At 37.2% G+C, this 26,525-nt stretch overlaps 3 protein-coding genes across 6 annotated transcripts; 2 read left to right on the top strand and 1 right to left on the bottom strand.

The window, feature by feature from the left end:
• The first annotated feature begins 7,626 nt into the window (after positions 1–7,626).
• LOC132598487 (U3 small nucleolar RNA-associated protein 25-like) lies at positions 7,627–8,327 on the top strand. The gene has a single exon (XM_060311395.1). It carries the CDS (start codon positions 7,740–7,742, stop codon positions 8,151–8,153), a length of 414 nt encoding a protein of 137 aa, XP_060167378.1. The 5' UTR covers positions 7,627–7,739; the 3' UTR covers positions 8,154–8,327.
• Positions 8,328–9,626: 1,299 nt separating this feature from the next.
• On the bottom strand, positions 9,627–14,249 carry LOC132598486 (GDSL esterase/lipase At1g09390). The gene is made up of 5 exons (XM_060311394.1): positions 13,878–14,249; positions 12,151–12,336; positions 11,122–11,282; positions 10,640–10,910; positions 9,627–10,259 (listed from the first exon to the last, which is right to left on the bottom strand). The coding sequence occupies exons 1-5, from the start codon at positions 14,143–14,145 to the stop codon at positions 10,030–10,032; spliced, it is 1,116 nt and encodes a 371-aa protein (XP_060167377.1). The 5' UTR covers positions 14,146–14,249; the 3' UTR covers positions 9,627–10,029.
• A 1,268-nt stretch (positions 14,250–15,517) lies between these two features.
• Positions 15,518–18,285, top strand: LOC132598485 (WAT1-related protein At1g09380-like). 4 transcript variants are annotated; one of them, XM_060311393.1, is made up of 7 exons: positions 15,518–15,935; positions 16,454–16,516; positions 16,848–16,964; positions 17,063–17,270; positions 17,420–17,479; positions 17,656–17,807; positions 17,894–18,285. In XM_060311393.1, the coding sequence occupies exons 1-7, from the start codon at positions 15,760–15,762 to the stop codon at positions 18,021–18,023; spliced, it is 906 nt and encodes a 301-aa protein (XP_060167376.1). In that variant the 5' UTR covers positions 15,518–15,759; the 3' UTR covers positions 18,024–18,285. The 4 variants fall into 4 exon arrangements, with proteins under 4 accessions (XP_060167376.1, XP_060167374.1, XP_060167373.1 ...); XM_060311391.1 differs by having other exon boundaries at positions 15,519–15,935; positions 17,063–17,309; XM_060311390.1 differs by having other exon boundaries at positions 15,522–15,935; positions 17,420–17,575.
• Positions 18,286–26,525: the final 8,240 nt, after the last annotated feature.

Genomic DNA, 26,525 nt, shown 5'->3' with positions numbered 1-26,525 from the left:
CACCCCTCCCCCCCTGCACACACACCGAAGGTAGACGAGCCGCTTTTCCTCTACCTAGCTGTCTCCAAAGTGGCGGTAAGTGGCGTTTTGGTCCGAGAAGAATCAGGTACGCAATTCCCTATCTATTATGTAAGTAGAACTTTGGGGGATGCGGAGACCCGTTACCCCCATTTGGAAAAATTGGCATTGGCACTGGTAAGCGCTTCCAGAAAGCTCAAACCTTTATTTTCAATGCCACCCCATATGTGTAGTAACTACTTACCCTATGAAAAACATCATGCATAAACCGGAGTTGTCAGGTAGATTAACGAAATGGGCTGTAGAAATTAGCGATTACGACATCGAGTATAGACCTCGAACGACCATCAAATCCCAAATCTTGGCCGATTTTGTGGCAGACTTTGCCCCGGCTATGGTCCCCGAGGTCGAGAGAGAACTTCTGCTGACCTCGGGAAAGGCGACGGGCATTTGGTCTCTATACACGGATGGGGCCTCGAACCTTAAAGGTTCCGGACTAGGGATTGTCCTTAGAACCCCGGCCGGAGATGTTATTCGACAATCCGTTAGAACTTCTAAATTGACTAACAATGAAGCCGAGTATGAGGCTATGATTGCAGGTTTGGAACTGGCTCGAAGTATGGGAGCCGAAATAATCGAGGCAAAGTGCGACTCGCTTTTGGTCGCAAACCAGGCAAACGGCGTATTCGAAGTCAAGGACGAACGGATGCAGAGGTACCTCGAAAAAACCCAGGTGGTGCTTCATCAATTTAAAGAATGGACCATGCAGCACATACCGAGGGAGCAGAACAGCGAAGCCGATGCATTAGCAAATTTGGGATCCTCGGTCGAGGGGGAGGAAATCAACCCCGGGGCAACGGTCCACTTATCAAACACGGCCATAGAAAGCGGACACGCCGAAATATACACAATGGGCTTAACTTGGGATTGGCGCAATAAGTACATTGACTACTTGCGTGATGGTAAGCTCCCAAATGACCCAAAGGAATCACGGTCACTACAGACCAAGGCCGTCCGTTTTTGCTTGGTGGACGGCCAATTGTATCGACGCTCTTTCCTCCGTCCCCTGGCTAAGTGTTTGGGCCCCAGTAAACGGAATACGTGATGAGAGAGGTACACGAAGGAACCAGTGGCAACCACTCCGGTGCAAAAGCTCTGGTTCGAAAGATTATCAGGGCCGGTTATTACTGGAACCGGATAGACGAAGACTCGAAAAGTTTTGTCCGAAAATGTGACGGGTGTCAGAAGCATGCTCCGATGATTCACCAGCCCGGGGAGTTGCTGCATTCGATGGTATCACCTTGGCCTTTCATGAAGTGGGGAATGGACATTGTGGGTCTGTTGCCTTCGGCACCAGGTAAGGCCCGTTTCATTTTGTTTATGACTGACTATTTTTCTAAGTGGGTTGAAGCGCAAGACTTTGAAAAAATCAGAGAAAAGGAAGTCATCGACTTCATATGGTATCACATCATCTGCCATTTCGGCATCCCCGCCGAGATAACTTGTGATAATGGTCCTCAATTCGTGGGTGGCAAAGTCAACAATTTTCTCGACGGATTGAAGATCAAGAAAATCGTGTCAACCCCGTATCACTCGTGTGCAAACGGACAGGCGGAATCCACGAACAAAACGATAATCCAAAATCTGAGGAAAAGACTTGAAACATCTAAGCACCATTAGAAAGAAATATTGTCGGAGGTGCTATTGGCTTATAGAACCACATCCAAATCGAGCACGGGGGAAACCCCATTCTCATTGGTTTACGGGGCTGAAGCCCTTATCCCCGTGGAGGTTGGCAAACCGACCCTCCGGTTCAGATATACTACCGAGGAATCAAACGAGGAGGCATTAGTTTACGGGGTCGAAGCCCTTATCCCCGTGGAGGTTGGCGAACCGACCCTCCGGTTCAGATATACTACCGAGGAATCAAACGAGGAGGCCATGGCCGTGAAACTCGACCTCACAGATGAACTACGCGAAAACGCATTGGTCCGCATAGCGGCCCAAAACCAGAGAGTGAAAAGGTACTACAATCGAAGAGCCAACTTTCGACATTTCCAAGTCGAAGACTTGGTGCTTCGAAAAGTTACCTTGCACACCAAGAACCCAAACGAGGGAAAGTTGGGTCCGAACTAGGAAGGCCCGTACAAGGTAACCGGTATAACGGGTAAAGGATCGTACCAGTTGGAGTCCATGGACGGGCAACGCCTGCGTAACAACTGGAACGTGGCTCATCTGAAAAGATACTACTGCTAAGGTATGGCCTCCCCGTATCCTTTTATTAACCTTTCTCTTTTGCAGGGAGTCAAGAGCGGGATAAAATTAGAATATAGGCCTGAAAACACGTGTTGCACTCTTTTCCTTAGTACGGTTTTGTCCCAAAACGGGTTTTCTGACAAGGTTTTTAATGAGGCAACAAGTACAACGGGTTACTTGACAAAGATGAAAAATCAGCGCCCGGAAATCCGAGGTCACATCCTCCGATTGGGGACTTAGTAGCACTCACCCGACTTCGAAGCTCGGGTAAGTGATAGGGGAGTCCTATGTCCGCATCGAAGATGACCCCGGTCAAAACAGACGGTGAAGCTCAACACTTGCTACGGCAAAACTCAGGCCCGGCCACCGGCAATAGTCTTCGATTTAAGGACCAAACGATCATAATGAATCGTGTCCCATTTAGCATTTGCTACGGCGAAACTAAGGCCCGGCCACCGGCCATAGCCTTCGATGTAAGGACCAAACGATCATAACGAATCGTGTCCCATTTAGCATTTGCTACCGCGAAACTAAGGCCCGGCCACCGGCCATAGCCTTCGATGTAAGGACCGAACGATCATAATGAATCGTGTCCCATTGTATATTTGCTACAGCAAAGGTAGAACGAATTAAAATTCTCACATGTACAAACATTTTGCAAACACGAAGTTGTCAAAAGATTAGATAGCAAAATCTCGGGTGTCTTTCTGTTAAAAGGACTTTGCCCCGATGATAACCGTCGTATCCTGGCACTGCCTCATTCACATACTCTATACCGAAGTACTGTGCCCGAAATTCGACAAAGGCAACGAGGTCACAATGACCCGAGCCAGAATTTGATGAACTCCCCCAAACGGGGACTACTACGTCAAAAATTTAGTCAAGGCTGAAAAAATACCGACCCTAAAAGAAATGCTTACCGTAATTCGGAGACGTCTGAACTTATGAAGCATCGGATAAGTCCTACGGGCACGACGAATTAACGACTATGAGTCGAGTTGTCCTAAAACGGATCAACGATCATGGCAAAAATAATAGCAAACATTCAAAACGAAGAAACAAGAAAGATGCACTTTTCATTTATCCAAGGAATATTTTTACATCAAAAACAAAAGCCCTACAAAGGCAAAAAATGAAGAGATAAAAGCCAAATACAGACCCTAAACTACCCGGAATGGCTGGAGTCGGAATGCTCGGACACCGTCCGCTCGGAATCATCAGAGTCAGAACCGAGGGCATCCTTAGCCTCTCCCTCAATCCTCTTGGCCTCGGCAATAAGGGCTGGAAGATCAGAAAATCCATGCTCGGCTTGCTCAAGAGTCATCCTCCGAGATTTCCATTTCTCGTACTGAGCAATAATTATAACTTGAGCCTCGGCGGCCTCCACGCTTCTCTGAGCTTCATCCAAATCGGCCTCGGACTTGGATAGCTTTGCCTCGAGAGTGCCCCGAGCCTCCCCAAGAACATTCTGCATTTGAATGGCTGATTGAAGCTCGGCCTGGAGGGTGTCATTTGCAGCGGCCGTTTCCTTGAGCTCATTCTTCAAGTCCTCGCATATCCGAGATCTGGTCTCTGCTTTCTCTTCGAACACCCTGGCACTCTCCCGATACCGGGCGCTCTCAGATTCAAGAAGCCGGTTCCTCTCGGCCAAGCTGGAAGCATCCGATTTTACCACATCCGGCTCCTCCCGGAGTTGGGAGAAAGCGGTCTCAAGCTCATCCAGCTTCGAGGAAATTTGAGCGTTGTCCCGGTTGAGGCCGATCTTCTCAGCTTCGAGGCTCCGGTTATATTCGGTCATGGCGACCAGTTCACTCCTCAGCTGACGGTTCTCGGCCTTTGCTGCATCAAGCTCGGGCTGAAGATGGGAAAGAGCAACTGCTCGACTCAGCTCCTCTTCCTTCTCCCGAAGAAGATGCACGTACTTCTTCGTTTCCCGGCTCTGGGCATCCAATTGGCCATTAAGATCATCCATCTCTTGTTGAGCACGGATAAGGCTTCGTTGGCGAGCACCACACTCTGTAAAATGAAGTAAGTTCAAAATTATCAACAAAAGTGAGCAAGGCAAGGTTAAGGTTACCAGCAAAGTTATACAAAGACGACCAAGAATCTTACCCGGTTGGCCGCGCGCATACTCTCATTGATAAAGCACTGCTAAGTGACCCCGGTCATCTTCTGCTTATCCGAGTCCGAGACGAGAGGCCTCAGGTAACTGGCCACACCCACCGGACGGGAAAGAAAGCTGCAGTCCTCGGGGACAGTAACCACAACCGATCTTGTTCTCCTCGGCTCCACGCTTGGGGCCGGAAAGATGCGCACCAAGCCATCCCTGGTCCCAGATTCGGAGGTCCGGTTGGCAGACCTCGTGGCCCGAGAGATCATAAGATGTCAGAACCCTGCGGCTTCGCCGGTAGCGGGAGGAGTGCCCGAAAACATATCCTCGAAATCATCGGGTCTCGGCACCGGAGTCGAAGAACTTGGAACAACACCAGTATCTTCGACAAAGCTCGGGGGCCCCGTGGTGGAGGTAAGACCGAGCTCGGGCATCGTATGAATATCAGCAAGGACTTCAGCTTCCGGGATCGGCCCAGTCTTTTGACCGAGCTCCGCAGCGGCCACCTCCCCGGGCCTCCTTGTCCTTTGCAAGGGAGCTTCTTCAGAAGAAGTTTCACCTGAAATGTCGACAAAGTCAATCGACCTTAGAGGAGCCGGGGAAAGAATTTCTTCTGCACCTATTCGCGAGACCGGGACCAGAGGACCCTCAGCAGCGGAAGGGACGGGTGAAACGACAACGGCTTCCTCCGGGATCGGAGCCACGGAAGGTTCGGCACCGACTCTCCGAACTATAATATCGGGCTCTGGTTCGTCCCACAAGGTCCGTGTAACGCTTCTCGCCCTTCTCTTCTTCGACTGCTGCCCTTTGTCCGAGGGCCTTTTTCTTTTTGCAACAGTAGCAGCAGCAAGGGCACGAGATGCACCCGCCGTGTCAAACTCGGACGCCGACATTGTGGGTTCAGCTGTCGACTCCGATCTGGGGGCTACCGAGCCGTTAGGCAAACCTGAAAAATTAAAGATACAATGAGTACGGATAGCAGAAGACATGGCGAATATGGGTAGGAGCGAAGTACTACCATGGTTCTGGGCAACCCATCTGCCGCGTGACAGGTGGGCCCACGTCCGGTTGTCATAGTCATATTGGCCGAGGAGGGCCGTAACCCATTCGTTCAGATTGCGAACGACCGAGGGCATGTATCCATTGGCTGACAAAAATAAGGAAAACGGCGAGAAAGTGAGATCGGAATTTGACGAAACATGCAGAAGCAATGACTTAAAAGTTCGGAACTTACGCTTGTTGTTTCATTTCTCCGGGAAGGGCATGTGAGTGGCCGGAATAATGTCCTCGGTCTTCACCCGGACATACCGTTCTAGCCAACCCCTATCTCTGTCTTCATCAATTTTTTAGAAGAAGGGGTTCCGGCTACGCTTGGCTAGTTTTATTACGCCACCCCGGAACAGCCTCGGAGAGTATAAGTGTATCAAATGGGCCAGCGTGAACTCCTTCTCGGCATTGTTGGCCAACAACCGGAGACAGGCTACGACCCTCCAAACGATCGGGCCGATCTGAGCCAATGTCACGTCGTAGGTCCGGCACATGTCGAGAATGACCGGATCCACCGGTGGGTCGAGTTTGAGAGTGAAAGGATAAGTGTACACCTACAGGAACCCTTCCCGGTGGTCAGCAACGGATTCATCTGGTCCGGGGGCAAACACCCGAACCGGACGGGTGTCCCACCCGCAGTCGGCCCGGACTATGTCTAGCCTTTCCTCAGTAATGGACGAGGGGTATCGCCTCACGTCCTCGAGATCATTGTTGAAGTTGGGCTTTGCCGGTATAATATCCGAGGCCGTGGGCTCAAAAGTGCTTTTTGTTTTGGCCGGAGATGCAGGCTCGGAACCCGGAGAGGAAACCGACGGTACATCATGGGAAGTAGTTTCGGACATCTCGGAAAGTATGAAAGGAAGAGGGTTCAGGAGAAAGCTCAAAAGGATTGAGGGAGCTGGTGATTCGAGGGACGACAAAATGCAAACCAACACTCAAACGAGAACAGTTAGCAGAAATGGTGACAAAGTTGCCCCCTTTTTCACGTAATATGTGCAGTAAATTAGCGACAGGTTGGCTAAGGAGGTCAAGTAAATATGGTGAAGTTGAGAAAATGCAGTGAGAGTGAGAAATGAAGAAGAAAATCGTGAAAGTGTTGAAATGAGGGGGAAGGAGCCTTATATAGGCGTGGAACTGTGACGGTTACGATTCCCCAACCAACCGGGGGTGCCACGTGTCCCCCGTAATTAATGAGAAATGACTCGAAGCGACATGCGTTTGGCGGTTGTCAGAACCGGCTATTCGGGATGTGACACGTGGCCCATAAAGGGGGGACGTGACGCAGCCGTTCCCGCCAATGGGATCGAATTTGGATTGGTTTAGATACCCAATAGGTACAACTCTCGATTTAGGTATCCCATAGGAAAATGTGGCAAAGTTTAAGGGGCTATCTATGACTTTTGCCTTGAGTTTTATAACGGCATAGCCCAATGAACAAATCCATAAGGGTCATTGCACTTTTATCCAATTTTGTGCTAGTCTTTAATTTTTGCTCTCAATGCAAATAACTTTTTCGCGGGGCATATATTTATATTTTCGCATCATAATATCCACAAGTTCCCAGACCCCATTTGTGAAATTATACTGAGTATGTTATTGTTGTTAATATCCACAAGTTATGTTTGCACCCTTAAAGAACTTATGTCTTGCTCGCTAGGCATAAGTTCGATTTTGAAGGACAAAAATTAAAAACCAATCTATTTGAAGAGCAAAAATTAAAGACGAGCCCATTTGTAGGGAAAACCATGCAATTTTAACATGCCATAAGGTTTGTTTGGCTAAATAATTTTGGATCATTTACACTTTTGTCCCTATTTTGTGCTGGTGTTTAAATTTTGTCCTTCAAATGAGCTATCTTTAATTTTATCCTTCAAAATCGAATTTATACCTAAAAGGCATAAATTACGCATCACAAGATCAGTTACCTTAATGAACTTATGTTCCTATGTGCGTAAGTTTTATTTTAAAGGAAAAAAAAAAGTAGAGACCAGCCCATTTGAAGGCCAGAGATTAAAGATGAATCCATTTGAAGGGTAAACCATGCGATTACTTCCATACTTAGTGCACATGTGACCCTTTCTTTCTAATTTTGGAGATTCTTCTACACTATTCTTTTCCCCCTTTTTTTGGTTGGTTCTTGATGCGTGTGTTTTTGCCCTTATTTGGAAAGAGATTGGAGAGGGTGGGGTGGGGCGGCAGTTGGGGATCAAGTACTTTATTAATAACGGGCAACACCTCATCTTCCATACTTATTGTCTTGGCCCTCTCTCTCATTATTTTTTTCTTTCTCGCATTATTACGGCATAATATGGACAGAGAGAGAAGGAAGAGGAAGACTGTAGAGAATGAGAGATCAGAAGAAGAAGAAGAAGAAGATGAAGATGAAGAGGAGAAAATAGAGAAGTTTTTTGCACTTATAAGAAGCACTAAAGATATACGTGACCGTTTGTTAGCAAGAAATCATGTAGTAGAGAGACCAAAGAATTTGGAAGACAATAATACAAGAGCATCAGTTGATAACAACTTCCATCATCCACATGATTTCATGGAAACTGATGCTTCTGCAACTGCAGGTCCTTCCACTTCTAACTCCAAGAAACAACAACACAAAGAAGAAGGAAGAGAACAAGAAGGGGAAGAAGAAAATTTAGGAAGAAAAGAGGGTTCTAGTGGAGAAAAAAATCGTAATATGTTGGACTTGGACCTCAATCTTTCATTGTAATGTAGCTTTTCTTGAATTTCTATGTTCTAAGCAAGATATTGTTAAGAATCCCACATCAGATATGAGATGAGTGATTGGTGTTCTTATATGTTTTTGGATAATTCTCATCCGAGCGAATTTTTAAGGTTGAGTTAGACCTAAAGTTCATTTCTTTACGGATATTATCTTTTACTAGTCCAATTGTTCCAAATTTGTGTTGTGTAGGGCTTATTGAATTCATTGATCTGATGAATTTAAATTCGTATCGCGTAAAATTGGATTTAACACAAAGTGCTTTCTACAAAAAGTTTATCATTCTCAGAGCTTAAAAAGAGAACTCTGTAATGTAGTTATGATATCTACTAATACTAGATGTACATGTACTAATTAACTGTTTCAGTCATCAGTGGTTAGTTCACTTCCTCCTTCTTCTTCTTCCTTTTCTCTTTTTTCTATTATTGGCCCTTATTCCTAAATTATTCAAATGATTGACTGATTAAGACATAAAATAAGCAATAATTGGGATCTCGTATTTAGATTTCTGCTACAATACACAATGTGAGTTTGCTTCATTTTTAGTTGACTTGATAATTCAATGGATTCACCAGTAAGTTGGATGAATTTGGACTTATGCGTCTCTGTTATCTTTCTTTGGTTTATGATTTTGTTCTCTTTCCCATACAGATATTGTGCTTAAATATAGGTAGCAAGTGACTAACACACTTAAAAACCATAATCTTGATTTACGTAAAATAAGATGTAGGTAATACAAGATCTTTTTTTATAATTAGAAGTGTTGAGAAGATGTTACAAAGATCATTGTCAAAATTCAAATAAAGAACCTTTTGACTCCCCAAATAGTATATGCCATATACAATGAGATCAGAGTGAAGATTCTTTTCCACTGCATAATACAGGACAGTTTGCATTTTCTTAAGTAAAATCAATCATTTTAATAAGTTTAACCCCATCTTTTCTAAATTGGAAACATAAGAAAATAGTTTGGTCATTCTTTCGAGATCTTTGCCCGAGTTCTTTGAGACCAACTCGGTTGCTAGGAATGCATGCTTAAAGCCAATAGAGTAGTGAATTCGAAAAGCCTCATGAATTGACATCTGTATGGATGCTTAAGTTGCATATATAAGAATAGGGATCAAATCCAACACTACTGACATTGAATTCGTTGTTCTCAACCGCGCCTTAAAAACAGGTTATGGCAGGGAGGACTGAGGACTTGTAACTGTTAAGAGGTGTCGAGCGCTTCATCAAAGGAAGATGGCCTTCTTAGGGGATTTTATCACATAGGAGCCTTCAGAGAAAATTGATTGAGTAAATTCAACTAGAAAACTAGGAACAAAGAAGTTGGTTCATTGAAGTTTGAACCATTCTTCTGATCAATATGAAAGAAAGTCAACACTAAAGAGTTCTTTTCTTTCTTCTTTCTTAGAAAAAGAAGACAGCAGATTCATGTAGTTTTCATGAATGTACTTGATATACGTTGATGCACAAGAAATATTATATTTGAGATTATGTCAACTGGATGACATATCATGTGAATTACTTGCAACCGAACTAAAGAAAACAAGACTTAAAATGCTACAATATCATAATACTCAGCTACGAAATAAATTACTACATGCCTAAAATCAGAGGGGCAAGTGGACTGAAACAAACAGTGTTAGGGAATCTTGACTTCAAAACTAAGAGCAAAGAGTTCTTCAAAACTAAGAGCAAAGAGTTCTTCAAAACTAAGAGCAAAGAGTTCAACTTGGCCTCTTTCTAAGAACCAGCAACATGAGATCAACATGGTATCCTTTTTTTCTATTTTTCCCGAAGAATATCATTCTCTCTTCAACAACTGAGATAACTGCTTGAACTTTATTCTAGCAAATGACCATCAATGGCAAAAGAAATCGAAGCCGATTCGTGGAGTGGAATACTCCATCGACAATATCTTAGAGGCTATAACTCTGTTAGCTGCCTCTGTGTAATGAACTCCATCCCAACTTATGAATTCAGACCCTTCACTGCAAACCTGATAATCGTGCTGGCCACATGTCACTCCTTTACGGTAGTTGTATGGAGGCCCTCCGTAGCCACAGCACGCCATTAACGGATTTGAGAAGCCTGCAAATGTAGAATCAACACATATGAATTTCCAGTAGCTTTTAGTAAGCAGCCAACTATCTTAAAACGGGCTGTAACTCTCAAGTATATACTACGTTGAATCTCTCTCTACATGATGATATGAAATAAAGGAAACATATTACTTTGAGAATTAATCTCACATTGCAACCATTGGATTTCAGTCGCGAGATGCCAAATTCTTCATTTTCCTCTTTTCTATTTTAGATTACAAGAGCAGGGAAATGAAATCTTCTGCCAATTGTTTAACTAATAATATCAGCCTTCCAGTACCAACTTTAGTAGATTCATTCTGATTATTGACAATCTAAGAACTAGGGAAATTTAGCTGGCTAACCAAACGAGAAAGTTTTTATGCTTACCATAGCTGCTGGAGTTGGCTATAAGATCATATTTGATAGCATATATGTCTACATACACAATAGTAGTATCCTTCATTTCAGATCTCAACTCTTGCAACAACTGTCGCAGCCCTTCATTAAACATTTTTGCTGCAGAGTTGTAATTTGCAAGACAGCCATGTGGATCAAGATCAGAGGGAACTTTCTGAACCAGAGTAAGTTTTTGAGGCAGGCATCCTAGTGGCCCAGTGTTGTGGACCCAAAATTTCCTCCCTCCTTGAGAATATATGACCTACATTTGGAAAGTTTGAGGGAATGGACAAACTCTAAAACTATCTACTTCAAGCTATAAAAACTTTGACCCTGCGATGCCAACTCTTTTTAACAAACTTTATCCTTCCTATGCTTTTCTTTGTTTTAACTTATTGATATTCTTGTTCCGCTGTGCTTCTTTTCGGTAGGGAAGCAGGAAAAAGTGAGCGAGTAACGATTGAAGAAATTACCTGAATTGCATTCCTGATCTCTGTGACAAAGGAGGGGATCAACTTGACTACTTCCGTGTAAGACAGGTTCTTAGCAAATGAACCAGCAAGGTCATTTTGTCCAATATCTATCATAAAGAGAGCATCGTGGAATCCTTCATCACCAACTAAATTTCCAGAACCTTAATGTAACAATAAGAAACCGAGTCAAGATCATATTCACATTTCTGAGCACACTAGCACAGGACTCTTTTGTTTTTATTTTTATATTTTATCAGCACCGGAAAGAATAAAAATCCAAGAAACTAGATATACATAATCTAGAATCCAAATAAACATGGTGCACACTACTTAAAGTATCTTTCTAATACCTCTGATATTCTTGAATATAAACGAGCTGGGCTCCAATTCCTCACCACATGTAAACTCAGTAGTTTAGCCGAACACAATTTCACCAAAGAATAGCCAATACAGTAACTCCGAGGGTATGTAGAAGAGTTTAAAGTTCTACTACTTTTATTTGGACATAGCTCGGCAATTTCCCGTTTTACCGATTCTGTTGATTGAATAATAGGTATATTCTTGCAGATAAATATCTAAAGATAACCTCTGTAATCTACCACCAGCTCCCAAAAGATCTACTGAAAGACAAAAAAGTAGGACACAGAGAGCTGTTTGAAACTAAATGTGCCTTTTAGCTATTAAACTGGAACAAGAGGGAGATATGTAGGTTTCAATTTTAATATTAGGTACTAAGCTTTCCATTTTACTAACAGTCTGTGTTCATAACAACATTGCAAATGTGCGTTACTGAGATTGACACTAGATATTCCTAGAAGAACCTCGAAGTTCATAGGTATCAAATTTTCAAAGCAAATACACACTGGAAATAAGTAGAATATCAGGACAGATCCTTATGATCACCCTCGCCTCCCCCCCACACCCCCACACCCCAAAACACAACCACAAAATGCGAAAGGAAAGAAAAATGATAAGATGAGAGTAAAGACAAGATCTGTACAGAGAATAAAAGGAAAGTGTAAGAATTACCAGTACTAACAAGTTCAATTGAGCGACCCTTGAAATGAAGGAACTGCATGACTTGAATATTTAATGCGAATGGCTCATACTTAGGTAGTAAACAAGATCCTGCTATAGCAAAATTTGCTCCATTCAAGAAAGAGGATCCCACAGAGTCTAGGTATGGGCTCAGGAACCGTGAATTAACACTTTGACCTGCACTGACAACACTAAAAGCTCAGCTCAGATTCATTGGTATCCATAACAAACTAAAAAGTGGATATACTATAACCTATGCCATAATTGATTCACGTATAGTAGGAGCGGAAGCAGTGCTTCTGGAGGACCATACAGATCCCAGAAAAATGCAAGGCATAAAAAATATTTGAAAGTTTTATGAAAAATAATGACATGAGAACATTGGGAACATTCCTCAGTGCAATCCCTATTACAACCTTCAAGCTTGTCTTAATTTTTATTTGCCAAGATATTCTATATTCCCAAGCACATGATAAGAATGCGTGAACCAAAAGAACCAACCATAACCATTGTTTGCACAATGAAGATAAATGCTATATATTCTGTCTCCATACAGCAGGAGACATAATAATCCTAAGTTCCTAGTGGTTTTGCACATTGCATAAGATTCATGACAATTGAGTTCCTAATTACCTTTCACGTTTTATTAACTGAAAGACGAACAAGAATATCTCTAAGAAATTATAATTCTTTCAAGAATTTTGCAGGACGCAGAAGAAACGAAGCAAGAATTATATATATCAGTAATGCACGTTAAAGATCTAAAAGAGAACCTTGATTATCTCATAGTTCGAACTTCTACTTTTTTTTTTTTTTTTTGTGGGGGGTTTAATAAAGCAAGTATTTCCATCGTCTGAAGATCGTTAGTTTATTCTGGACACTGATTTCAATCATCAATGAGCTATTAATATGAAGTAATTTGGTAATTACAAGAGCATCACAATATAGAACAGAGACTAGGTAAACGAAATGATGCAAAGTACATTTTCAAATTACTAGCTTGTTATATGAAATAAAAATATTCAACAATTTCCCTTCAGCCTTTCTTTAAAGGTTAACAAAGTGAATGGTCTATACATTATGTAAGATAGAGATCACAGTTTACCCAGTCAAAATCTTCACTATCAAATGTATGGTGTAAAAATAAACCTCTAACAAGAACATTTTCAGGACCATAAATTTGGAAACTAGCTAGTGCAACCCGATGCTATTAATTTCCTCAATTTGATTGCACAAATAGTCAAGCTGCATTGAATTATGAAATACAGATGCTCACGAACATCAAAATCATGTAGGACCCAATCAAATATTCATCACAATCTCTCTCAGATATGACTCTCTACCTAGTACCTACCAATCAATACATGCAGTGGATCCAACCGACTTCAAAGTTCAAACACACACATCCACATTAACGTTGTACACTTTATACTTCCCAATGTACAGTTCATGCGATCCATTTTACTTTGGTTTTTTTTTGCACATCTTTAAGAAAAGTCTTTGATCTCAATTTATACTGATCTCTATTTCACTTCATTAATCTAGCTTCACATTTATTGAGTAAGGGTACTAAAGGTAAAAACTAGTAATAGTTAATCATATCTTTGATTTTCTAAAATAACAACTATTTTGAACATCTATTTTTAATAAGGACGACAAGTAAAGTGGACTGGACATAGTAAGAAATAAGTAATGAAAAAAAAAAAAAAGGGACTTACAGAGAAAATCAAGAATAAGGCGACCATCAGAAAGACGACCAGTTGATTGGTGAAAGAAAGTACGACCATTGGGGAGGTTAATGGGGTACCCGAGTCCAGCAACAAGTCCACCAGTATCCGAATTAGAATCACCAAAGTTGAAGATTACTGGTGGATTTTTACACTGACATTGAACTGGGTTTGGAAAAAAAGAGGAAAATAAAGAAATGAGAACAATAATGTAAGTTGAAGCTTGTAACAATGGTGGCAAGAATGAGACCCAAGCCATTTTTTTTTTTTTTTACTTAGTAGAAGTAGTCACTAGTCAGTTGTTCAGCTTAATTTTAGTGCTACTAGTAGAACGTTGTCAGTTCCTGAAAATAGTTGGACCCGTTTTGAAAAATGTGTGGGTTCCACTTACATGGTGGGTTGTCTCCAGTTTGTTCTTTTCCCAATGTTATCGCTCTTTTTTTAATTCTTCTACCCTTATTCCTTTTATATAAGAAGTACTGTACAACTTTTTTATGCATATTTCAACTAATTTCATGAATAATGTTAGTTTCTATATACACTGATATCAGGTTATTTTATCCTTTAAAATTTAGACAAATATGAAAAAGTAATCTAATATTTTATTTTTATTAAACTTTAAATCTTAGACCACACGATTCTCGATCAATTTATAATGATTTTTTAAGACGTATTTTTGCCTGGTTCTTCTTCATTTTTTTTTAATTTTTTTTTTAATTATAAAGGGGGTAGGGGAAGGGAAAATGGTGGAGGGATTCACAATGTGGGGATTCGAATCCTCACCAACTAAGTAAAAATTCAGATAGTCAATCAACTGAGCTACTAAATCTCTACCGCTGATTCTTCTTTACTTCACCAATTAGCAGTTTTTATGTTTGTTGTCTTTCTGTGGCCACATCCACACGACATGGTAAGTTGGACTCGTTCCATACACCGTTTGTGTGGTGATTATATATTCTTTCTAACCTTTTTGAAAAAATAAAATATAAGTCATCATGTACAATCAAAATTTACAAATTATGAATAACAATTTAAGGAGAAACAAGCCGAGAAGAAAAGAAAAGAAAGAAAAAAAGTTACGTTATTAATCAAAGAAAAGAAATATGAAAGTTACTCGCATTTGCACGTTCCTCCGCGGTGCTAACTCTCTCTTCATCCTCTTTTAATTGCAAGTTGCAACATCTTTTGTGTGAAAAAAAAAAAAACACCTTTTAGACACAACAAAGGACAATTTCTTTTTCCCTTTAAGATAAAATGTTTTCCTCCAGTTAAAACACTAAAAAATGACTTTTGTATTGGATAAAATCCGTACTCGGGCTAGATTCCGCAACTGGAAGCTCAGAGAGACCGGGGGATCTTCACAGCTGGCACCCACTCCCACATGCTCTGGTCATGTCAACAAATCTCGATCAGTGTGTTGTGGTAGGGAGGCACGTGAGGGTACAGTTAGAGGCGGATCCAGGATTTAAATTTTATGGGTTTAATTTTAAAATTTTTAGCATTGAACCCATTATATTTTTAAAGTTAGAGGTTCATATTTACTATTTATTATAATTTTAATAATTTTTTACCTATAAATTTAAGCTTTGCATTGAAAGTTTGGGGCTCAATAGACTAGATACGCCTCTGGGCACAGTTGGGTCATATGAGGCGGCCGTTTACGTAGAATGATCTTTTATCTTAAAAGTCATATCTTGGATGAAATATCTAAAATTCCTCTTTTCTGTCCTCTGTTCCTTCTTCTTCTTTCTCTTACGAAATTGGTAACAGAGCTTCAAGCTCTTGTTACACCATCATATCTTATTATTCTCCATCTTTTAGATTTAAACACCCAAACAGCCGTACAGAAGATATCAAGAATAGGAAACAAAAAATGGGTGACGATGTTTTGCCTGTCGTAGTAATGGTTATGGTGCAGATTGGCTATGCAGGGCTGAACATAGTAGGAAAAATTGCAATGGATGCAGGCATGAACCCTTTCGTCCACATTGCTTATCGCCAAATAATTGGCACCATTTTCCTTGCTCCCTTTGCTTACTTCTTCGAGAGGTAATTAAGTACCCCTCATTTAATCACAAATTGAAATGTATCTACTGATTATCTACTCACCTAATCTGAAGTGAGTCTAATTAAGTCGTTGTATGAATGAGGATGACGCTGAATATATAGTATCTGATACTCCCTCCGGTTTTTCTGTCAGTTTAGACCAAAAAAAAAAAAAAAAAATTGTCCAAAATATTTGTTACTTTAGAAATCAACAAGGTATTAATTACTCTACCTTTTTTTTTTTTTTTTTCAATTCCACTCTTTACTACTCTAAGAAGCCATATTGTCATTAATTACATATTTAAGAAAATGATAATGGCGATTTAGTTAAATATCTCTTAAGATTAAGTGACCTGATAGTTAAAACTTCTTTATATCGTCAATGCATAAAATTTATACTCATTTTTAATGGGTGTGCCAAAACTTTAAGCGACACATAAAAAGACATGAGGGAGTAATCTAGTCTAACTCTAATTATTGAGAATTCAATTGCTAAATCAGCTTTGCTATATTATGTCCAGGAAAACTAGGCCTCAGTTGACAACATCTATACTTTTCTGGATTTTCTTATGTTCTTTTTCCGGGTAAGTATTCTCTCTCTTTCAACCACCATCATCCATGTCATAACAAGTATAGTACTTAATACAATTAAATAAAATGTTCATAATGGAAACGGATTCTTGCAGCGAGGGAATCAATTTTACAGAATACGGAGTGACAAATGAGCACTCTAGCTCAAACTATCACCCTACTTTAATTCAAATGGCTAATTAGACAGAACTCTAGCTGTATCTGTCACTTGCTTATGGTAATTGGCCATCAAGTCGCTCAACTTTATTTTGTTTTCGTCATATTTAGAGAAATTGTGTATTTGCATTTGAGGATCACACTTCCTGATACGTTTCCAGGATGCAGGTTAATGGTGAATCAGATTGCATACTTCGTTGGTTTAAAATATTCCACTCCAACAATCGCCTGTGCATTGTCAAATTTAATTCCAGCTGCCACTTTTCTCCTAGCTATCCCTTTTGGGTAATAATATCTTAATTACTACTTACTTTTCAAATCAATATGAGCATATATTAAACTATCTTATTAATCCCAGAAAACTTTACTACAAATTTTTGCAGGTTGGAGAAAGTGGGGGTTAGAACTAAGGCAGGGCAAGCCAAAGTGTGGGGTACAATTATATGTGTTGGTGGTGCAACGTTACTCTCCTTGTATCATGGACCTATTGTAATTGGTCAATCTGGCATCCATTGGAAATTTGCAGAAAAGACTGAGAAAAACAACTCTAGCGGCCATGACAACTTAATCTTGGGACCGTTTCTTCTTATTGTTAGCACTATTTCTTACTCATTGTGGATTATTTTCCAAGTAATTCTCTTTCATATTTTCTTATACGTAAAGTAATTTGTTTCCAAAAAAGTTGTAATTTCCATTATATTTGTGTTATTGTTTTTTTTTTTTTTTTTGTTATTACGCAGGCTAGAGTGAGCGAGAAGTATGCAGCTCCATACACAAGTACAATGTTGATGTGCTTAATGGCAAGTTTTCAATGTGTAATCATTGGTGTTTGTGTTGTTCATGACAAAGCTGTTTGGTCTCTAGACCGAATGAGAACTATTGCCGTTCTTTACAACGTAATTAATAATTACATTAATAAATTTTTGAAATTGTTCAGTTCGTATTTTTCTTAATCTAATTTAACAGTGAATTTCAGGGAATCGTATGCACTGCATTGGGGTATTGTCTAACTTCATGGTGTATACAAAGAAAAGGTCCTTTATATGTCTCTGTTTTCTACCCTTTGATGCTAATCATTACGGCCGTTCTTAGTTGGGCTTTGCTTCGTGAGAAACTATATGTTGGAACGTAAGTCTTTATTTCACTATTCCAATTTGTTGGTTTTCTATTTTTTTTTAATATTTAATTCATTAATTATTGTTTGTGAATTTCAGAGTTGTAGGATCGTTCTTGACAGTTGTGGGATTCTATGGTGTCTTATGGGGAAAGGATAAGGAGAAATCGCAGTCGGAAACAGAAAGTCTTGAGATGAAAACAGATAAAATTGAAACAAGAAGGAGCTAAGTGTGATTTGGAACTGCAATTATCTGGACATTCCAATCCTAAAATTTATGCCAGTAAATAGAAGCTTTTAAAATATAGTGTTTTGACTTTGGGTTTAGGATGGACTATCCACCAACTTTCTCCTTTCGGAAGAATTTCATGTTCATTGTTTAATATATATTACTCCCTCCGTTTCAATTTATGTGAACCCATTTGACTGGGCACGACATTTAAGAAAGGGTAAATACTTTTGAAACTTATGATTCAAAATAAGTCTTGAATATTTGTGTGGTTGTAAATTATTTCATAAAGTGAATTTGTTTTCAAATTAGAAAAGAGTTTATTCATTTTGGCACAGACTAAAAAAAAAAATAGATTCACACATAAATTGAAACAGAAGGGAGTATTATTTATATGTATAATAACATATTGTTTTCTTCTATGTATATATTTTCAACACATCTTAAACATTTAATCACAGGTATGTTTCTAAAATTTTATTGAACTAATGATTGGGATTGCGTGTTATACACACACGTTGATTATCTCGTTAGCATACTCACGCACCAGAAACATGAAAGGTACACATATACGTACAAGTTTAGCGCCCGTTTAGATAAGCTTATGCTTATAAGCTGTTTGCAGTTTATAAACTAAAAAAAAAATTAGATAGTTTAACTTTTTTTTTTTTTGCTTATAAGCTGTTTTCAGCTTATAAGCTGCTTTAGATAAGCTAAGTCAAATGGGCCCAATTATTTTTTTGAGCTTATTTAAAGCATAAAATGACTTTAAGCTAGCCAGCCAAACACTCAAAAAAACTGAAAACAGCTTATAAGCAACTTATAAGTCAATCCAAACGGGCTCTTAGTTACTAAAATCAGGGGTGTCAATGGTTTTCAAAAAACCGACGTAACCGACCGAACAGTACCGTACCGAACCGATTTTAGATTTTCTTTAATAAAACCGGTTTTTATAAAAATTTATAGTCGTACCGAATAATTGGGTTGGTTTTTAATTTTATAAAAATAAACCAAAAAAATACCGAACCGTACCGAATACATTTATATGTGTAAAATATATTCTATATATTAGATTTAAATATAATAAATATTAAAATTTTCGCCTTGAGTTCGGGATGATGAAATAATTAACACTTAAAGTTTCAACTCTAAAACCTATTATACTACTCCTATTGAAATTAAATTAGTTCTAGTGTCTCGAATAGTAACTAGCTACTCTTATTGGATACTTAATCTTAGTAGTCGTAGTTCTCGAGTCCCATCTTGATTGATTTTTGCCCCTCGTGCGATATAAATTATACTTTTTGTCTTTGCTTAACATTGTTTTACACTACCGTAAAATAGTGGGATCAATCTTTATTCTTGTCGTCTTTCATGTCTTTCATATTTTCTTGATTCATCACCTTTTAAACAGTAAAAATGTCTAGAACTTTAGCCAAAGTCCCATTGAAGTATGTATCATATCGTGTCTTTAACTTTTATTAGTGACTATGACATGATGTTGCTTTGTTTTGAAAAAACCGAAAGTTAACCGAACCGTACCGATACCGAAGAAAAACCGAGATGATGGGACGGTTTCGAAAAGTCTAATTTTGATTCTACAAAGTGCAAATAATTGAAAAATTGATATGGTATAAATTTTATAAAATAACCGCCCGAACCGTACCATTGACACCCGTAACTAAAACGTGTAAATGTCTCTACAATTAATGTTTTAACGGTTTAAGCTGATCTGGCCATATTTTTTTCACGGAGAAACAAAGATTTGGGACAAAGTGACACTTTCTCATGAATCGGTCAGCTCCAAGACGTGAGCTTTGGGCTTTTCTAATAGGCTGTTTGCCGGAGATCCATCTCAAAGAGACATTTTATGATAAAATCAATCGGGTCATTTGCACTTTTGTCCCTATTTTGTGCTAGTCTTTAATTTTAGTTCCTCAAGTCAAACAATTTGTTCCTTGGGCATAATTTTTTTTTCCTCATCATGATTTCTTACAAGTTATGCCACGCGCTCTTAAAGAACTTATGCCCCATTAAGCATAAGTTCGATTTTGGAGGGGGAAAATGAAAGATCAGCCCATTTGAAGAGTAAAGATTAAAGACCAGTACTTATGAAGGACAAACCGTGCAATTATCTGAAAACAATCAGCTGGATATGTTGGCTTCTAGCCCAACTATTTTTTTTAAATGGGCCTGTATGGACGGATAGGGACGTAGATCACCTTTTTGCACGGATTATCCTTCAAAGGCGCTGTCTTCAATTTTTGTTTTCGTTTAAAAAAGTGATAAAAAATATACGAGGTTTTGTGATTGAACCCACACTCAGTAAAAAAAAAAAAAGAGAAATTCGCAAGGTAAAGCTTCGCGAAAAGTCTGCCTTATAAGATAGCATTTGCCTTAAGGCAAAAAAAAAAATAAATTGACTATGCTGGAATTCTACAAAAATTTGGCCTTAAGGCCTAACATTTGCCAGAATATATCTAATTTTGCAACGAAACTCTGTCTTGCGATTTTTTTTTTTTTTATTGAGCGGGGGTTCGAGCCCAAAATTTCGGGATATTTTAAGCGAAGGGTAAAGATTAAAGACCAGCAATTTGAGGGCTAAAAAGTAAAGACCGCCCTGAATAAGGACAATCGTGCAAATTGCCCAACGTAGATTTCCCATCAATAAGCTGCTTTAGATATCCAACAAGATGGGAAATGCCTGATTGTTACTGTTTGATAACGAAAAAGAAAAAGAGAATCACATTCATGTTTAGAACAAAAAAAAAAAAAGAGTTGTTGTTGTTACATGACACACGACTTACAAAGGCTAATTATGAATTTAGAGTTGATAGATTTAACCTAAACTTCCGGTACCTTTTGATTTTGATATTATTGGTTTAGAATTTAATATTTGTTGATATTTTTATTTACACGTAACTATTATTTTTGTAAAAATTTTGGGTTCAGTTGAACACATACACCAAAGGCTACATCCATCTCCGGTCAGTCAATATTTATGCAGGTTTTTCCTCGTAGTCATGATTATTGACAGCTATATTGATACCCTAGCTAAGAGCTAGTGCAGAGAACATAATACTCCACTTTATGAAAGAGACAAGATAATGCTGGATAATAAACAATTTTAAAACATTTAATAAAGGAGAACTTGACCAGTCTTTACTCTTTAGTAGTGGAACATATATCATAAATAATGTCTTACAACTTATGTTTGCATAATGGGAAAAAACATAAAGTTATGAGAATTAAAGTCCGTCTTAGGTAGCTATATATATCTATATTTTGTACGTAGCAAACGCTACTAAAGCATCATTGAAAAGCATAACAAAAAAGACATATCAAATCACCCACGTCTATTATTTCCTTTGATTAAAAGGAAATCTTAGTCTCAGAATGTGGCTTTTTCAAAGTTAAAGGACTAAAGATTTAAAAAGGAAACCACTTAAAGCCAAGAACATGAGTGAAGCAATTAAATACTCCACATAGGAAATGTCTGTTCCCGAAAACCCAAAAAAAAAAAAAAGGGAAAACGACTGCAGTGGAAGAAGATAAAAAGAAGGTGCAGAAACTAGCAAGCAAAGCGTGCAATAAGTACGTAAAATTATATACAACTAAAAGAACTAATAAAAGTGATGAAAAGATGGTGGAGCAGGCAAAGCGTAAGTAGACAAAGTGTTTTAAGCCATGGGCAAAATATTTTGAAAAATAAGTTTAAAAAAGTCAGGAAAATGAATTTCCTAATAACCGTAGGAACAATAAGTATCATAAGTGACAGTTTAAGCTAATTATCTCCTCTCCTCCCCAAACGCCCTCAACCCAGGCCCCAACCTCGATACTCCTTGACCAATCCATCCTCCAACCTTCCACTCCCAGCCCCATAGTGTTTTCTTAGATTACATATAAAATGGGTATGAAACAATATTTTCTTGTTTACTTAAAAAACATAAAAAAAAAAAAATCATAAAAAATATAGTATTACTTATTTTTCAAAACGTATTTTTTAGAAAACAATTTCCTTTGTACCAAACACAATCTAAAATTTTGAAGTTCAGAGGCAAAATGGTAACACAATACTTAACGTAAAATGTCTTTGTTATTTTGCACGACCAAATATCTATTCTAATTTTTACCCGATTTTCGCCTAGAGATTAGACCAGGTTACTCTACCTGTTCCAAGATTACGTTTGTCGAATAATAAAGAACAGAAGAGTATGGACATAATATTTTTACGTGGAAACCAACCGGCTCACAAGGGTTAAAAAAAACTAAGACCTACACATCTGCAAGATATTTACCAAAACTCCAATACAACTGTGAGCCTTTGCAAATTCAGATTACAAACTCTGCAACCTAGGAACTAATCCCTAATTCCTATCTCAATAATCTCCCTAGACTATCGAGCCCACTTCAAGTTACCCCCAACTTGAAGTTGAATTTGACAAATGTTTATACCTATGACAATTGCTTATATGAAAGCTGGAAAGGTACAACTCGATAACAATCCTAATACACAATAACTAGACTTGAAGACTATAAAGCATAAGCTAAGAAAACAAGTTCTTTTCACGATTGGCCAATCAAAAATCTCTCAGATATACTCTCGCCTATTTTCACGATTCTGTTTTTCTCTCTATGTGAGGGCGCAAGATTCTTCAAGACATGACTTGGATATACATAGCGTTTGGTACGCAGTAAATCGACTGAAACACAAACCCTACACGATGAGGCTCAATATGAGAATTAGGGTTTGAGTTGACTTAGGCTTCTTACATGTCATGCGGCTTCCATATTCCATTAGGAGTCTGAAGCGCATCCTGGATAATTATGGCAAGAAATCCTGTAACTTGTCTGTCAAGTCCTTACCTTAGAATCCTTAAATTCAGGAATCCAACTCGTAGCAGGATTCTGAGCTGGAACATGTTCATGGACCAGGTTCAAGTCCTCGGTTCATTCACTTTATCTCGCATCTATTTCTGAGATGGAACATGTCCATAGACCTTCTTGGATAAGAATCTTGAGGAGAGATAGTGTTTGAGATGGAGGCAACTTCTTGCTTATCACAAGGCTTGAAATATGCTTGATAGGAGTCCGAAGTTTATCTCAGATGATTCTTCTAAGGACTCTTAGATCCTGTCCGCTAAGTCTGTATCTCGAAATCTCGTTATTCTAGAGTTCTATTCGTAGTAGGACTTTGAGATGGAATATGTTCATGGATTTGGTTCATTCACCTGGTTTTGGTTCATTCACTTTGTCGATCATCAAAACATATAAATTCCATCAGTTTAAAATTTCTTAAGTTCCACGAAGTTGCATGATTAAATGACATATTTTGTATTTCAATTGGTAAATCCATTTATAAAAAGTGCGAAGAAAATTAAATAACATAAAATGGCTGTAATGCTTTGGAATTTAATCATGTGTCCCGCTTTATATGAACCATTTGAATAATTATTCGATATGTGTATTATATAAGTTGTGGTGTTAAAAAATTATTGAACAAATGATTAAAAATTTAATATGATCGAACAAAAATCTATCAAAACTTTGATGTTCTTTGGTAAAATAAATTAGATGTTAAACATAGTACAAATTATATAAAAGTGGAACGACGTAAAGCATTTTTGAATGACTTAAATTATTAAGAGTGTTGGATAAATTGAATAGAAGCAATATCTAGAATTATTTGGAGCTAGGCAGAAATAAATTACCAAATAATGGAGAAATAATATTACAAGTGGAGTTAATGATGTTAAGCATTTCAAACTGACATAATTGTATGTGATATAAATTAAGAGAGCTGCTAAACTACCACACTAATTTGGCCCAAATTTGACCACACATATAAAAAAATCACCATAATCTTTACTTGTAGAATTTTTGCTATCAGTAATTTCCCACCAATAATTTTCCCTCCAACACACTATTAAATACACTGACTTATGCTTATACAAGTCAAAATATTTTGTAGATTTCAACTTGAAAATTTCAAGGAGAAATAAATAGAAAAATTGAAATAACATAATGTATAGAATGTTCTTCTTGCTTGATCCTTTTCGCCAACTTTAATCAAAGAAAATTCACCATTATTAAAATAATTAGCTCATTTTATAAATATTATTGTCTCCTAGCACTTAAAATAATTGGAGGTAATATGAAAACATGAATAGGTCCAAATTTTATATAATTGTATGAAAGAAATCAGATACTTTATAAACATTCTAGGAACTTTTACTAGATTTTTTTGGCATACATAATGGAAGAAAAAAAAAGTATACTTTAAAATGTTAAATCCAAATATTTGTTTGCAATTTATTTTATTTCCTTTATTAATTATGATGGTAATAATTATCTTGTAAGACTAACTAATATTAAAAGAATTATATTGAAAAAAACAATGAAAAAATGATTAATTATATCATTAATTTTTTTCCTCATTAAAATTACTCCCAGGCACCAGCCCTCCCACCAAAGAAAAAAAATTATTACTACACCAAATTTTTCGTGGCAAAAAGCGGAACTAGAGTTTTAAGTATAAATTCGGGCATAAGCTAATATATAGTTCTGGTCAATATCACATCTCGCCTATTGAAGTTTTACTTAAAAACTTTATTCGAGAATATGTATAAAGAAGGATTATTTGCCGCAGTGCAACAATTCTTTCATTATATTTGTATTATAAAATCTGTTGAATACGTATAAATAATTTATCAGAACAAAAATGAATTTAATATATTCACAAAATTACTTGAATATGGCTTGAAAAATGAATTTAAATATGTAATTCAACTAGTTAAGCATCAGATGGTCGAATTAGAACATTATGATTATTTTTTCTTTTGCACTTCAAATGTTGGTAAGTCTATCACTCACCAAAGCTTAAAGTTTTGCAACAAGATTAACAACTCAAAATTTTAAGAAGAAATAGAGGAGAAAACATAAAAAAGACTTATCGTTTTGTTTGAAAATTTTAATTTATTTCAAATAAGATTCGATCTAGATAATACATCAATTAAGTAGATTTACATTTTTTTAATTTGAATACTACATATTGAAAACGAAAAAGAAATAGTAAAAGTAAGTTTCTTGTTATTTTGTTATTGTTATATATGAAAATTTATTTATCTTAAAAAATATAAATTAAATCTTAGAAAATATTCTAGAAAATTAGATAAATATGAATAAAAATATATTAAATAAAAAATAAATAAACTAAGCGTTATTAACACAAAGACGGACTCACATGTAACGGTGAGGGGTTACCCATGCCTTAAATTTTGAAAAAGTGTTTCTCCACTGGCGAGATCCAAATTTAACTTCGTAAGGCTAATATAATTTTGCTTATTACGTATCAGGCTTTCTACCCTCTCAGTCTTTCATACTTTTATTTTTATTTTTATTTTGTTTACATTTTTATTCATTTACATTATTCGTTTTATTTTTTCCAATAATGTTTTTTTCCTCTTGTTCTTCTATTCTTTTATACTACAAGTCATCTTTAACCCTTAATTTAGAATAAGAGTCAAAAATTTTAATTGAACTTGTTAATAGTTCTAGTGACTTTAATTAGTTAATGTGCATTTATTTTATTTTCTTTGAGTACTTTTTAGTAATCTTAATATTTTTAAAATATAATATTAACAAAAAGAGATTAATACCATAAAATATTAAAAATAATAAAGTAATCAATTAAATCTAACAAATGATATCAAAATAAAGCTATAGATTTTTCATCAAATTTTCTAATTAATAAGAACAAATTTAAAAATAGAAAGAATTTGTTTACCATTTATCTTCAAATTTTATTCATTATAAAAAAAAAAAGGGGAGAGAATTTTCTAATAAATTCAACAAATTTTGGTTTCTTGATTGCTTAAATATTTATAAACAAAAATTTATTATAATAATTGAATCAATCGCGAACCGTTTGAATATAAATGTTATTATCATTTTTAAACTACTGATTCATTTACTATAAATGTAATAGTCCACTCGTGACTATCAAATTTTGAATTCTCCTATGCGATGGCTATAATAATAAAGTTACATTCAACTTATAGCTTAAACTCTTGAAATTTTTCATTTTAAAATTTGTTAGAGGAAAAATGACTAACATATGTGATTATTTTAAAGTTATAACTTTAAGAATTAGTTTTAAGTTACAAGTAACTAAGTAATCCATGTATGAAAAATTTCTATTTTTGTTTTTTTAATAAGGATTTTTTTTTTTTTTTTTTTTAGTAATCAAGAAAGAAAAGTATGTGTGCATCTTTTGAGATTCTCAATGCATTGGGAAAAAACCCAAAATTGAATTGATGAGAGAGGATTCCATGCAAAATTTGAATTAATGAACTTTTGGAGGAAAGAGTAGAAATGACATGGACCAAACATAAATGATTTAATTTAACCTAGATATTCATGTCAATTTATTGAACTACCCTCATTTGGACCATTATGGCCAAAATCAGTGTGGCACAAAGACCTTTCCGATAAAGAGATTGGA

This window comes from Lycium barbarum, chromosome 6, assembly GCF_019175385.1.
Source record: "Lycium barbarum isolate Lr01 chromosome 6, ASM1917538v2, whole genome shotgun sequence".
Taxonomy (NCBI): Eukaryota; Viridiplantae; Streptophyta; class Magnoliopsida; order Solanales; family Solanaceae; genus Lycium; species Lycium barbarum.
This window is presented reverse-complemented; position numbering and strand designations above follow the sequence as displayed.

Excerpts from the sequence above, each read along its gene's own strand:
- LOC132598486 (XM_060311394.1), bottom strand. The coding sequence starts at position 14,145 with ATGGCTTGGGTCTCATTCTTGCCACCATTGTTACAAGCTTCAACTTAC. Across the intron at positions 11,283-12,150 it reads AATTGAACTTGTTAGTACTG|GTTCTGGAAATTTAGTTGGT; the intron begins GTAATTCTTACA and ends TGTTACATTAAG. Across the intron at positions 10,911-11,121 it reads AGATCAGGAATGCAATTCAG|GTCATATATTCTCAAGGAGG; the intron begins GTAATTTCTTCA and ends TTCCAAATGTAG.
- LOC132598487 (XM_060311395.1), top strand. The coding sequence starts at position 7,740 with ATGGACAGAGAGAGAAGGAAGAGGAAGACTGTAGAGAATGAGAGATCA.
- LOC132598485 (XM_060311389.1), top strand. The coding sequence starts at position 15,760 with ATGGGTGACGATGTTTTGCCTGTCGTAGTAATGGTTATGGTGCAGATT. Across the intron at positions 16,517-16,847 it reads TTCTTATGTTCTTTTTCCGG|GTTAATGGTGAATCAGATTG; the intron begins GTAAGTATTCTC and ends TCCAGGATGCAG. Across the intron at positions 16,965-17,062 it reads CTCCTAGCTATCCCTTTTGG|GTTGGAGAAAGTGGGGGTTA; the intron begins GTAATAATATCT and ends AAATTTTTGCAG.